This window comes from Momordica charantia (assembly GCF_013281855.1).
Source record: "Momordica charantia cultivar OHB3-1 chromosome 8 unlocalized genomic scaffold, Mcharantia_2.0 BLBB01000008.1, whole genome shotgun sequence".
NCBI classification, from domain to species: domain Eukaryota; kingdom Viridiplantae; phylum Streptophyta; class Magnoliopsida; order Cucurbitales; family Cucurbitaceae; genus Momordica; species Momordica charantia.
In genome coordinates, this window is record NW_028275166.1 from 34,798,205 (window position 1) to 34,812,531 (window position 14,327).

The 14,327-nt window shown below is 33.3% G+C and overlaps 2 protein-coding genes across 3 annotated transcripts; both read left to right on the forward strand.

The window, feature by feature from the left end:
* The first annotated feature begins 4,077 nt into the window (after positions 1-4,077).
* LOC111021889 (DUF1005 family protein (DUF1005)) lies at positions 4,078-7,457 on the forward strand. Of its 2 annotated transcripts, none has more exons than XM_022299000.2 (3): positions 4,078-4,860; positions 6,058-6,515; positions 6,877-7,457. In XM_022299000.2, exons 1-3 carry the CDS (start codon positions 4,268-4,270, stop codon positions 7,092-7,094), a joined length of 1,269 nt encoding a protein of 422 aa, XP_022154692.1. In that variant the 5' UTR covers positions 4,078-4,267; the 3' UTR covers positions 7,095-7,457. The 2 variants fall into 2 exon arrangements, with proteins under 2 accessions (XP_022154692.1, XP_022154693.1); XM_022299001.2 differs by having other exon boundaries at positions 6,880-7,457.
* A 5,044-nt stretch (positions 7,458-12,501) lies between these two features.
* On the forward strand, positions 12,502-13,873 carry LOC111021888 (acid phosphatase 1). The gene is made up of 3 exons (XM_022298999.2): positions 12,502-12,954; positions 13,261-13,470; positions 13,628-13,873. The coding sequence occupies exons 1-3, from the start codon at positions 12,569-12,571 to the stop codon at positions 13,803-13,805; spliced, it is 774 nt and encodes a 257-aa protein (XP_022154691.1). The 5' UTR covers positions 12,502-12,568; the 3' UTR covers positions 13,806-13,873.
* The last annotated feature ends 454 nt before the right edge of the window (positions 13,874-14,327 follow it).

Here is a 14,327-nt window from a genome sequence, read left to right on the forward strand (position 1 = left end):
AAATAATAATTACAAATTTATTCGCCACTTATATTTTGCTACTTTTGCAGAAACTTATTCTAGTGGTTACTTTCAAAAAAAATTATTTCAATTATTTTGTAAATACTTCTACTAATAGTATAGTTTGAAAATTTGTTACTGATAGGATCGTTGAAAACCTGAGTGAAGGCACGTGTACAGCACGCTCCAAAAGTACCCTCCCAGGCTGGCGTGGGGCCCAGCAGGGCAATGGGGGAATTGGACAAAAATACAACCAATTGATATTGTCTTGTTTTCATAATATTAAACCAACATTGATTTTTACTTTGGGATTTAGATTCTCCCTTTTTACTGTCTACTATGTGGCTCTTTGTTGAGTCGGTTGTTTTATTTTTGGTTAATTGTTTATATAATTGTTATGATTGTCATTAGGATAATCTAACCCTTTTTCATTCTTGGCAAAAACAAATAAATAAGAAAAACATGATCGAGGTTTATAAAGGTAAAAATAAAGAATATTCAAGTTATTTGTCTCTATAATTATTGTTCTCATATTTTGATTAGAGTTTACCCTATGCCTTTTGTTGTTCAATAAAAAATAACAAAAATCTAGCTTGATAAGTTATTTGTGATGATAAGTTTCAGTATGAGAGATGATTTTTCATATAAGTGATCGTGTTCATTAAAGTCTTATCATTCCTTCGTCTTGAATCAGTGCTACAACAATTTCAAATCCAACAGTTGTTAACTTAAGAGACATTGAGTTTGACAAAAATGATTTTTTTTTCATTTCCGTTTTAGGAATGTAATTTTATTGAGAGTGATTCCGAGTATGTCCAGAGAGAACTCATGCTTCTCCTACTTAGTTATCCAATTTAATTAATCCCAGACAGAATGAAAGCATCTTTTTATATTTGGATGGTATATTAGGGGTGTGTAATCAATAAAGTTGATATGGAACTGTAAAACAATTAATTTGTTGCTGAATTTTGAAAGAATTGATGACATGGACCCCCTTAATGATGTCTAGTTGAGTTGGAACACTAGGTCAAGCTAGAGGGAAATAATGGATGAGGGAAGCCATTAAAAGATGTGTTAATTGATGAGTAAAAATTGGACATTCAAATTTCCCCTTATAGGTTTAAGTCTTCCCAAATCTACTTTAAGAACTTTCCTATATTTATCTTATTTTACTTTCTAACTTTCAAACATTTATAGTCTTTGAGTTTTATATAAAAAGTTATTTTTAATTTTTACCATTAACTTTTAATATAAACTCAACATACATTTATGTGATGAATATAGATGTCTATGTAAACAAATATTTGAGGTAAAATATTGATGTCAAGTTTTAGAGCAAATCCAAATTTATGATAAATAAATTTGTATACAAAGTTTAAAGTTCAAAACGTAACATATGAAAGTTTGAGAACTAAATAGAACACTCAAAATTTTATAGACCTAAAACACCAAGCATAAAAGTTCGTGATTTAAATTTTTACTCTATGAAAAATGCAAATTAGAATCACTCTTGAGTTATAGAGGTTATTACTATCATACCAATAAACTTTGAATGCCAAAAGATACACTTATATATCTTCGATCAAAAGGTCATGAGTTATAATCTTTACTCCTATATGTTGTATTTAAAAAATAATAATGACCAATGAACTTCAAATTTAATAAATTACTTATTCCCACCTCTCCCAATTCTTGTAATTAAAAAGAAAGTGTCGTAAACAAACACAAGACACATGAGGTTTTTTTTTCTTCGATTAGATAAGATCGGGCGTTACAACTTACAACCACCAACCTAGAAATAGTTGTTCAATTAACAAAGTCGAGTTGATTTAAAATTTCCATCTCGAGCACAAATTCCTTAAACTTAGGGTTAGGTCAATGAAATTAAAGAAAAGGTCCCAAAAAGAAAATGGGAGGGACCCGCAAAGGGGAGGAATGGCAAGGCTAAATGTTTGGTAGCGTGGGGATGCAACAAACATTATTGTTTTTGAGCTTTGAATGAATGAATGAATGAGAAATGTAAACAAATAAAGGAAGGTAGAGAAGTACAAGGCTTGTTCCCCACGCCCATTGCTAATAACTAAGGTCCCCCTACCCCCCCTCACCCACATTTAAAGCCCTTCACTATTCCCTTTTCTATCTTTCTTTCTTCTTTTTCTTTTTTTAAATATTGATGAAATTAATTAATTTCACGGGACCTAAATAATTTAGTCAAATAACGTATCCCTGAGGCCCATGAGTTTGATGGGCGATAGGGTTACTATCACATCGTTCAAATAAATAGGTTTTGATTTTTATTCGAATCTTCGGAGTTATTGGTATTGATTTTGCTGCTTTTTTTTTTTCAGTTAAGAGTTGGTAAGAGGATAAATAAAATAACATTTCTATATTTTTTGTAGTACAATAGTACGTGAGGATGAGAGTTCGAACTTATTAAGGATTCCACGTTGAAAAGAAAATAGATCTTATAATGGTTTATAATATAGATATGGGCTACTCATTGCTAATTGGTTTTGAGATTGAACCCCATCAATATTGATATGGTATTAAAGCCCAACAGGCTCAAACAAGCATCCGGTCCAAACATATGGGATCCAGCCAAAATCAATGAGCAAAAAGAGTCACGATGTTGAGGAGGCATGTTAAGGATCCCACATTAAATTTGAATTTCTATAAAATGTTAGGAAATTATACTAAATCACATAAAATAAGTATGCATTTATAAATATATTATATTTTTTGTTTTTTTTCTAAATGTCACAAAAGTATTTTTTTTAGTTGATCTCATATAATTGTATAGGTTTCCAATTTATGACATTTTTGTAAAATTTTAAACCTAATGCTAGATATAAAATATATATTCCTTTTTTACTATTTTGTAATTCCATCTAAAATGTTTGACATTATTTTATAAAAATTTAGGACAATGAAAGGTAACTTTTAAAATATTAGGAACAAATTTGAATTCGTTCAGCATTTCTCATTTGGTAAAGTAGTTTATATTCTCTAATTATATATAAATGTATTTTCCTACTAAAGTTGGAAAAATTATATATAAATATATATGAAGAAACATAAGATATACCCAAGTCCCTTAAACATTTTCATTTAATTAATGTTAAAAAAAATAGCGCCGTCAAACACAGCCGTCCAAATCGGCGATCACGATCTAGAAGACGCACCGAATGCCACGTCATAATTTCCATAACAACCTGATTTTTTTTTCTTTTTTAATCTGAAGATTGGAATCACATGCAAATTTTTTAACCCAATCAAGCGCCATATTGGCGTCATTCGACAACATGGTTACAGCTTTAATCCAGCTGTCTGTCCCTACCCATGGGACCCACTTTCCTCTCCAGCAATGAGAATTCGTTATATGCTGACTTGGATATTTATTATTGGATTAGAACGTTTAAATAACATAGATCATAATATACATCTAATTTCATTATTCATTTAAGTCCTCTCTTAATTATAATGATAACAATATGATAGAATTAAGGACAGCATATTCCTTAACCTTTCCTAACCATTTCAAGATTTAAATATTTTTCATATTTACAGTGAGTGAAAAATTCGAAAAAGTAAAATCCTAACCACAAATTATTTATTCACGTGAATTCAATATCACAAAACAAATATGAAAGCCAAAACCAACCTAACGTAAGTGACATATATGTTCAACTAAGAGGTTGTGATTCAATCCTCCACCTAAAACAAAAACAAGGCATCCACTCCTCGAGTAAAACTTATAAATATTTTAATTTTTTTTTAATGAAAGCTTTCTCATTCCAACTGTGTTGCTTACGTTAAATTTGACTTAATTAGTACCACTTCAAAAATATTGTATCACAAATATTTTATAAAAATATAGAATTGAGTCTATTTCTTCTAAAGATATGATTCGACTAGTGTAATTATTTTAAAATTCTAATTTCTTTTGCTCAATGTCAAAGATATACACTCCAAATTTCAAAAAAAAAAAAAAAGAAATTACTTTTGATTATATTAGAATCTGTGTGATGTTAATAAATGAGAAATTATTGTTGGTTATAAGTATTTAGTAAACAATATTTCGGTACATTGAAAAGTCAAGAGGAGCTCATTCTCTATCTGTCATGAGAGAGAGAAACAGAATAAAGAGCAAAACCTTCAATCCAGCCATGGCCGACAATCCTCACTAGAAAAAAACGCCCAACTTAAATGTTCTTCGCCAATCTTTCTTCTTTCTTACTCCACATTCCCGCCGCCGCCAAATTTTCCGATGGATCCGTGCCCCTTCGTCCGGCTGATGGTCGAATCGCTCGCTCTCAACCTCCCTCAGGCCACCCGCCCCGCCGGGGCCGCCGTCCACCCCTCCGCCACGCCCTGCTTCTGCAAGATCGCGATCAAGAATTTCCCCTCCCAAACGGCGCTTCTTCCGCTTTCCTCAATTTCCGGCGACTCACCTCCGGACTCCGCCGCGTCGTCCTCCGGCTTCCACCTGGACCCGTCGTCTCTCCGTCGCCTCTCTGGCAAGCCTCTCGTGATGTGTCTCTCGGTTTTCGCGGGGCGGATGGGGCACACGTGCGGGGTGAATTCTGGCAAGTTCCTCGGCCGGGTTCGGATCACGGTGGCTCTCGACGGCGCTGACAGTAGACCCAGAGTATTCCACAACGGGTGGGTTAAATTGGGGAAAGAAGAGGATAAAATCTCGGCCCGCCTCCACTTGGTTGTCCGGTCCGAACCCGACCCGCGCTTCGTTTTCCAGTTCGGTGGAGAACCGGAATGTAGCCCGGTGGTTTTCCAGATCCAAGGCAATATCCGGCAACCGGTTTTCAGCTGCAAGTTCAGTGCCGATCGGAATTCGAGGACCCGGTAAGTTTCCACTTTTCCGACCCACCCACCCGTTTAATTAAAAACAAAATAATTTACTTATTAATAATTAGAAATTTAACTATTAACTTTTAGACCAGAGATAATTTTTCCTATTCAATTATGGATTGAGGACCAGTGTGTTTTCTCATCTCATTCTGATCTCATTTGTTATACTAATCATTTGTTATACTAAAAAAATTCTATTAGTAGTTTCTGACGGTTAAAAATAAACTTAGCTAGAAAGTTAACTAGGACTAACTGCGAGTTTGTATTAATTTTCTTAATTAATTTATAATTTGCATCACGCTTGGTTTTTTACTTTTCCAGTATTTTAGGTTTTTTTTTTAAAAATACATTTGTCATAGTAGGAGTGGGCCTTCATGAAAGTGGGTTGTCGATCTAAATTATAACGTAACCATTTAGAATGAACAATGTCACTGTCGCTTTTATTAATTTTTAACTCTTTCCCTAACTAATGATGTGTCATTTGGGTTCTTTTATAAAAACAGAAGGAAAATAAAACACTAGGAGATGTTTTCTTCTTTAGAATAAACATGCTAAATCTTTGATTGATACATCACATATCAATTAATGGATTTTAGGGCTTATATTAAACACTTAATTTTAAACTCAACAATAAAAGAAAAGAAAAAAAGATGATTTTGTTTAGCTTGGTTTATATATTCAATGTGAACTAATTGACATTTATTGATTACATTAATTGAAGCGACTGGATTACGATCAATTTCTTACCCTTGGAGTTCATCATTATTTGTATATTAAAAAGTAGAAATATTATATATCAAAACAACCCTAAAAAATAATAGCCATTTTTAATAATTTCAGGTTGGTCAAATACAAAAAAGAAGTTAAAAAAAAAAGATCATAAAATCTCCCATCTGTCTAACTCAACCACCTTTGATTCCCTCCCATGTGCATACCCTCTTTTATTATTGTTTTTTATCAAGTTAAGTATTGTTTAATTAATTATATATTTATTAGTTAAAAGTTCCACCATTTTATTCAAATTTCAATTATATCTTAAACATTTCGTATTTATTTTTACTTTAGTCACTACATTCTCTATAGTCTTTGAACTTTGCATTACACAATCATATTTTAATTTTTGTTATTGGTTTTTAAAATCTTTTAATAGAAACCTAACATGAACATGTTACACAAAAATGGTGTAAACAGGTCACTGCCGTCGGATTTCAGCTTCAACAGTACTAAAGGAAAATGGATGAGAACTTTTTCAGGGGAGAGAGAGAAGCCGGGGAGGGAGAGAAAGGGGTGGATGATCATGGTCTATGACCTCTCCGGCTCCCCCGTCGCGGCCGCCTCCATGATAACGCCGTTCGTCCCTTCCCCGGGCACCGACCGTGTCTCTCGCTCCAACCCTGGTGCTTGGCTCATCCTCCGCCCCCATGGCTTCTCCGTCAGCAGTTGGAAGCCATGGGGACGCCTCGAGGCTTGGCGCGAGCGGGGACCGATCGATGGCCTAGGCTACAAGTTCGAGCTCGTCGCCAACACTGGACTAGCCACTGGCATCGCCATCGCAGAAGCTACCATGAGCGTAAAAAAGGGTGGCCAATTTTGCATCGACAGTAGAACTATAAGAGATTTCAGTCCAAACTCTAGATCCAACATTAAAGGTAAACAATAATACATCATTAAGATTCATTCACAACATTAAATTTATTTTTAATAGGTATTTAAACTTTAAAAAAATATTTACAAGCACTCTAATTTTCAATTTTGTGTTCACTTAACTTTAAAAATATTTAATTTTTTTCTTTAAATTAATAAATCTATCAAATATTAAAATGAATGGTGTGTAATACTGAATAGATCAAGAACCCATATAGATCGGGTGGAACTCTCTAATTGAACTTTAATGAAGTATCGGGATTAGAAAACAACATTTAGTTTAGAATTCATTTATTCAGAGACCTATTAGACACGGAAGTTAATTAGATTTAGAATACTGACTTTTGACATTTGATTGGAAAAAAGTAGGGAACTTTGTAATGGCTTCGAGCGTGGAGGGAGAAGGGAAGGTGAGCAAGCCAATGGTAGAAGTGGGAGTTAAGCACGTGACATGCATGGCGGATGCTGCTTTATTTGTAGCTCTAGCAGCCGCCATTGATCTTAGCATGGACGCTTGCAGACACTTCACACAGAAGCTGAGAAGAGAACTCTGTCACGATGAACACGATTCAAGTTTTCTTTGAAATCCTATCAATTTTTTCCACAAAATTTCTCTACTTTTTTTAATTTCTTTGCAATGATAAACCAGTTTTTGGATTTGAGCAGAGAAACCATATATTTATGTAATCTTATTTCCATCCAATTTCCATTTCTTTTTCTTTCTTCTTCATTGATTCTTTAATTAAATTCCATCCGATCCCTTTTGTTCTTCCACATACAGTTTTCTTAGTCTTGGGTTGCGATTCAGAACCTCTCTCTGATCTCATGTGTAAGTTGGAATTTGACCGGACCAAAAAGTGTACAGATCACTGTCCTCGGAAATTTTGTGTTTAATATCTCTCTATTTTGTTGTTGTGATATAGAATTTGATTCATATGACTTATTTATTTATTGGAGTTGGGTTTGTCGCTTTAAATTTTAGTTGAGATGTTCAATATTTTTATCAAAGTTTTCATATGTCTATGAATCTAACATTGTTAAATGAATTAAAGTTTTCATTATATTTAAAAAGAATTGACAAAATATAAAAGTATTAATAATTTATTGCTTACATATTGTACATGAATTAGTAATAAAAATCTATAACTTATTTGAAAATCAGTGAAACATTTATTTGTTAATCTAGATTCTGCCAAATTCTATAAGACAAAACAATAGTTTAATTCAGTAAATTGACTCGTTAAATTATTGGGGAAATAAATGAAAATAATAAGAAATAAATTACATATATAAATATTAAAGGAATAAATCAATCCACGTAATTAGTTGAGAATACCAAAAAGTCAATTCTAAAATGTACATAGCGTCTTAAGTCGTTCCCCTTATTTACAGAGGTAGTCTATTAAAGTTGATTTGTGTAGATCGAATCAACTGGATTTGATCGGCTCGAGTTGGGTGGTCCAATTCATGACTCGACTCATGTGGCTTCCTTAACTTTACTCGGTGAATCTCGTAAGATAATTTTACACCTAGATTTTATATTACATTTGAATTTAATTTAGATCATACGAGTACTATTTTATCCTATTTAAATAAATATCTCGGGAAAGGCTTTTATTTGAAAGAGTCAATAGTCCCAATTTTTAGTAAAGTTGTTGAATATTTTCCCTTGGACACTAAAAGAAAATGGTTTTTGGGCTTGATGACCATTTTCTCATGGCCCAACTTGATTTTTTTGTCCATTTCTTTAAATATAAGTTTTCATTGCGTGCCATTGGTTAAATTATAATCCTTTTATTAAAAAAAAAAAAAGGTTTTCTATAGATGTTATCATACATGCCAAATTACTCTCTTTGTCCCTCTATTAACTTTATGCCCCAACCTAATCTTCCTCCATTTCTTTCTTCCTCTTCTTCGCTGACTCTCTCTCTCCGATTTCCACTTAATCTCGGTGCATATCATTTCCACTACAAGATTTTTTTGGATTTGTGGACATTTCTTTTGCCCAACGCCTTATTCTTTCTCCCGACGAACAAAAAATCGTCGGTAGATTTCTACTTCTCCCGATGAAATTTTAACGGCATTAGGACAAGTAAGTCTCTTCCTACATTTTTCTTGTGCGTCAGGAGAAAATATAGGACTCACAAGCTATAAGAGCATTGAGAGAAGTTTGACAATTTGGTACATGAGTCCTATTTTATCCCAACGTATAAGAGTCGATTATTTTGATACCGATAAAATTCCGTAAGGACGATTTTTTATCCTTCGGGAGAAAGATTTTGCCCAATGCCTTAGTGTACGTCATGCAAAAAAAGTATTGGCAAAGCCAAAAATTCGTATAGCGTTTTATTGAATACAATTTCCTCCATTGAAACGATGTTACTATCTCAGCTTTGGACATAGCCCTCACGACTTTGTTTTTTGTTTCATCCAAAATGTCCCATATCAATGGAGATAATTGTCCTCTCTTATATACCCATGATCATTCTCTTCTCCAGTCAATGTGGGATTTTGTTTCACTCCTTACAAACCCAACACCATTGTCAAAAACACTTTCTTTTCTATGGGTTATGTTTGACAAATTAAAAAAAAAATAATTTTAAAAAAGTTTAAATGTGTTTTTGGGAGGGATAGTAAGAGTGATTTTGAAAAAAAGAGATTTAAAAATAATTGATTTTTCAAAATCACCACTCAATAGCTTAAAAATCAATTTTAAGTGAAAGTAGCAAGAGAGGGAGGGAATAGAAATGGATTTGAATTTTTCAAAGTTAGAAGTTTAGGTCTGCAATTGTTTCATTTCTTAAAGTTTAAGGATTTAATTTTTATAATTGAAAGATTTTTAAGAGTTTAATTTTTACCATTGAAAATTTATAACAATAATTATAACAAATCCTTATATTTTAAGGTGGTTGATACAATTTACCGTAATATTTATAAGCTTAACAAAAACTAAAACAGTTTGGAATGGTTAAAAATAAAAGTCATGGATTTAATGACAACATTTGTACACTATTTTGTCGGATATAAAACAATCAGTTGAAGTTATTTAATTTTTCTTGTTCGAGATCTTTAATTAACCTGAACATATTTTAATTAATTAATCTCTAAGTAAAATGACATGACATTGAATCTCCCTGCCTAGTGTTCTGCCTAAAAGAAGGAAAATATTAAAATCTCACCCTCTCTCTGAACAATAATTTAATTTTGGCCATATATAGTTAAAATCTCTGCCTCTCTCTGAACAATAAATAATTCAATTTTGGCGTTATATATATCTTGCACCCACTCCCAAAAACAAAAGCCGACGATTTTCAGCAACTTTTTCTTTAAATACATTTCCTTTTCCACAGGATTTACTATTTATAGTGGACGTGTCTTGTGAGGTTTGTTGGGAAGATTGCTTTTCTATGTCTTCTACATTATTTTCATAATTGTTTTTAAAATATTGTGACCAAATAAATTTTATATATATATTAGAACAAGCGTGATATCACTTTTATCAAAAGGGAAAAAAACAAGCGAGGAAATATGAGAAATTTGAAAATTTGACCCCTGGTACTCTCATGTTTCAAAATCAACATTCCTCTCTCCACAAGTCTTTTTTCAATATTTATTCCCTCCACAAATCTCTCACAATAATTAATTACAGCCATAAAAAATCTAACTTTTAAGAAAAATATCTAACTCAAATAGAAAATTAAAAGTTTAATATGAAAAAAATAAAAAACGTACATAATTACATAAGATTTGTGCGAATTTAATTATAAAAAAAAGTCAAAAGATTACAAAAATATCGGGTCAATATTGCATTAAATGCTCGAGATTAATTGATTAGTAAGAGGAGGGAGAATGAAAAAAAAAAAGAAATTTCAGTATTTTTTTATTTTTTATTTTTTATTTTTTGCATTATCCCCCTCTCTTAGCCCTTCCAATTTAATGCAATTTTTGCACCACATTTATGAAACCATAATTTTTTTGTAATTAAATCCGGACAAATCTTATGCATTTATTTTTGGATCATGCAAATTTTTTTTCACCCTAATTTACTTATTTGAGAATTTAATCTACAGATTTTTTTGTGTGGAATTGTTTGGTGGAAATTTTACTTAAAATAAACAAGGATATTTTGGAGGTATATGCCAATTACCGCTCAGCTCGCTTTGACTTTTGATGACGTAATTAAGAAAGTTGAATTTGTTAGCAAAATTGAGTGCTAATTAAAAATTTTAAAAGATTAAAGACTCGATTAAAAATTGCCATAAAAGTCAGCAAGTCGAAGGAAAAAGAAAAAGAAAAAAAATCACCCAAAATACCTCTCTAGCAGGAGTGGTCAGGCCCCATACTCGCCCCATTTCGATCCTTGTGTCTGCTAAATTTTTTCTCTCTCTATTTCACGGAGATCGGAGTGAAAAGGTCATTTTTTTAAGTAACATGTCGATTACCGTTGGGCTATGTTCGTTTTGGCACTGTTGAGCTATGTTCGCTTTGACTGGTGGAAAGATCATTTGGATCAGATTTTATATACAAAATTAACTTATTATTATTCTAATTAAATATTTTATTCATCGCTATAAATAATACTCATTTAAAGGAAAAATTATAAACTAATAAAAACAATATAATACTTAATCTTAGTCCATTTATCCCTGCGTAAATAAATACTAAAGTCTAAACGCCTAACATGATGGCCAAAGTTAAATTTTACAAAAATCACAAATGATTTGAAAATATATAAATTTTTAAGATAGGATTAATTTTTTTAATAAATAAATATATTTAGAAAAAAAGAGGAATGACACAATGTCCCCAATGTCCCCTCATTTAGGACGCCACTCCCAAGGAAAAATGGATGCCATCCTATTCTATTAGGAAAGATATCATCTCAAAATTTTCTAGGGATAGTTTGTGTCTAGTGAGACCACTTGATTAAATGAAGTTAATGGTCCATGGTACTGGAATAATTCATTTTTGGTCGATAGATATTGTAACAAGTATTTCTATGTTCGATTCTATAGATATTTTCTTTTTTTGTTCATATTCTGAATTGAGTTCGTTTTGGTAGTAATTTGATGAATTGGATTGTACTCCTTTCGATTCAAAATAACAAAAGAACCAGATAGTAGTAGGAGCCATAAAAAGGAAAGGGTTCGTGGGTCCCACCTAAATGGGACACGAAATCCCGTTTATATTCCCCGCGGGATGTGGATGGAGAAAGTGTTTTCCCGTCACCTAAACGGGTCGGGAGGGGGACGGGAAATACATTCATCAACCTAGTTCCCCGTTCCCCGCCCTACCGCATTTTAAAATAAATAAACAAATATATATACCTAAAAAAACACACATATAGGAGGATTATGAACATGTAAATAATGTTTTATCATTGAAAATTGAGTAATTAATTAAAATTTTATTTTAAAAATTATTTCTCGTGTTTGTCATTTGTTAAAAAAAAACAAAAAAACAAATAAATTTTGGAGGGGCACATCCGAATAAGGGATCCTAAAGATGTACTTTTCTTTTCGGTGATTCAATCCTAAGAACTTCAAAGTTAAACGTGCTTGACTTAGAATAATCTTGGATTGGACTTGTGTTGTTATATAGGAATAGTCTACACTCATCTAAGTGACTCTGGTACAATATCTTGGACCTGGGTGTTACACCGCCACTATCCCCATAAAATTTCGTAGAAATCTCAAATGAAAGTGAGAAATTTTTTGTGGAGAAAAAGAATTAAATGAGGGCAAGGCTTTCCTATCCTCGCCTCAGCGAACAATATAGATGTTGATATTTTTCCTATTTTAGGGTTTTTTTTTCCTCACAATACAATAGAGATGTTGATTTACTTATTATCCTTTGTATTGTTTTACTTCTTTCGTAAAAAATCTCAGGAAGAATTTGTGAATAGAAACCGAAACTCGTGAAAGGCGTGGAAGAAAAAAAAAAAAAAGAAAAGATAATAGATGTGACGTTGAAATTTTAGCCGTGCAGCGTCAGAGCTCCATAAATCCACCTTCTTCCTTGCTCCTTCAACGACGTTCCTCAACTCAACTTTCCGGCCATGGCTTCTTCCACCACCTCAGTTCTGTCTCTTCTTCTTTTAGTTTTTTGCACCGCTGCCGCCTCCTCCGCCGCGACCATCAGAATGTACCCGAAAGAGCACGTGGTGCTGCCGGACGGCGACCCGAGTTGCGAGAGCTGGAAGTTCGCCGTTGAAGTGAACGCCGCCGGAGCGTGGAACTCCGTGCCGCGGCCGTGCGTCCAGTTTGTCCGGGATTACTTTAACGGCGACCGTTACCTTTCGGACTCTGAGGCGGTGGCTGATTACTCCTTGAGCTTCGCCAATTCGCTGAATGTGGCCGGCGACGGCGGCAAGGACGCTTGGGTCTTCGACGTCGACGAGACCCTCCTTTCCAATTTACCTTACTATAGAACTCACGGGTTCGGGTAAGTAACTTTAACCTAGTAAGTAATGGGTAACATTTTAGTTTCTTGCATTTTATTTATTTAGGTTGGGTTGAATAAACTACCACCTACCCAAACTTAAACTGAGCAAGGTCGAACAAATGAAAATTGTTATAAACGGGGAAGAAACAAAAATACCGAGATTTCAAACACACCACCTTCCATTCTTATACTAGTTTAAGAATAAGAATGAACAACTTACAACTCAACCCATAAACTTAAAGTGATGGATTTGATAAATTTAATTGGATATCTAACAGTCTCAGCTTTCGGATTTGATCCTTTCAGATCGGAGCCGTACAATGACACTTCTTTCAACGAGTGGGTGAATGAGGGTGTGGCTCCGGCACTGCCGGCCAGTTTGAGGCTGTTCAATAAGGTGAAAGGTCTTGGAATAAAGATTTTTCTTCTAACTGGCCGACCTGAAGCTCAAAGAGCCATCACACAACAAAACCTCCTTGACGCAGGCTATTCTGGTTGGGAGAAGCTTATCCTCAGGTATGGAATCAACGACCCCTGTTTAGAATCGGTTCGATAACTTTCATGGTGGTTGTTTTTCGTTTCCTAATTTAGTCCCATTCCACCAAAGGAAATAATCACATTATTGATCATATAATATGTGAAAACTGATTTGGTTAAAATTGATGGAAACTAGGGGAGCTGATGATGAAGGAAAGAAAGCTATTGCATACAAATCAGAGAAGAGATCTGAATTGGAAGAAGAAGGTTACATAATCCAAGGAAGCTCTGGAGATCAATGGAGTGATTTGGTGGGCTATGCTCTCTCTAAGAGATCCTTCAAGCTCCCAAATCCAATGTATTACATTCCCTAAGCTTCTAATTGCCTGCCCTTAATCCTTCCTATGGCTATCAATAAATCTACTTTCGCTACGTTTTTCAAGTTGGTTTCTAATATTTTCAAAGTTTCAATTGGTTCATGTTTATTATTTCAAAAAAATTCGTTCAAATTATCTCTACTCGAGAAGGATGTTGGAATTGAATGACAAAATAGTGACACTTGCACGTAGTTGATAATTAAATTACAAAATATTGAAATATATATATACATTGAGAGATTAACACATCGAGTAATTACTCACTTATTGATTCAATTTGTTATTTGTGCAACTCTCAAGTAAAAAGATATTTATATGTACAAATGTTATATATTTTTATCAAATTCTTACTTATCGTTTGATTGCTTATTAAATATCCATATTAGGATTACTTAAGCCAACATAGAAAAGACTATTTACCTTTAAAAGTGGTAAATTTTTTGAATCAACTATTACGAAATGAATTGAATTTATAAATATGATAAATACATGAGTCTATTTAAGTTTGGAAGTTTTGAA

What these genes read in the sequence shown, in the direction of transcription:
- LOC111021889 (XM_022299000.2), top strand. Translation starts at nt 4,268, where the DNA reads ATGGATCCGTGCCCCTTCGTCCGGCTGATGGTCGAATCGCTCGCTCTC. An exon ending in GATCGGAATTCGAGGACCCG is followed by an intron (nt 4,861 to 6,057) that starts GTAAGTTTCCAC and finishes TGGTGTAAACAG; the next exon opens with GTCACTGCCGTCGGATTTCA. An exon ending in CTCTAGATCCAACATTAAAG is followed by an intron (nt 6,516 to 6,876) that starts GTAAACAATAAT and finishes ATTGGAAAAAAG; the next exon opens with TAGGGAACTTTGTAATGGCT.
- LOC111021888 (XM_022298999.2), top strand. Translation starts at nt 12,569, where the DNA reads ATGGCTTCTTCCACCACCTCAGTTCTGTCTCTTCTTCTTTTAGTTTTT. An exon ending in TATAGAACTCACGGGTTCGG is followed by an intron (nt 12,955 to 13,260) that starts GTAAGTAACTTT and finishes TGATCCTTTCAG; the next exon opens with ATCGGAGCCGTACAATGACA. An exon ending in TGGGAGAAGCTTATCCTCAG is followed by an intron (nt 13,471 to 13,627) that starts GTATGGAATCAA and finishes GATGGAAACTAG; the next exon opens with GGGAGCTGATGATGAAGGAA.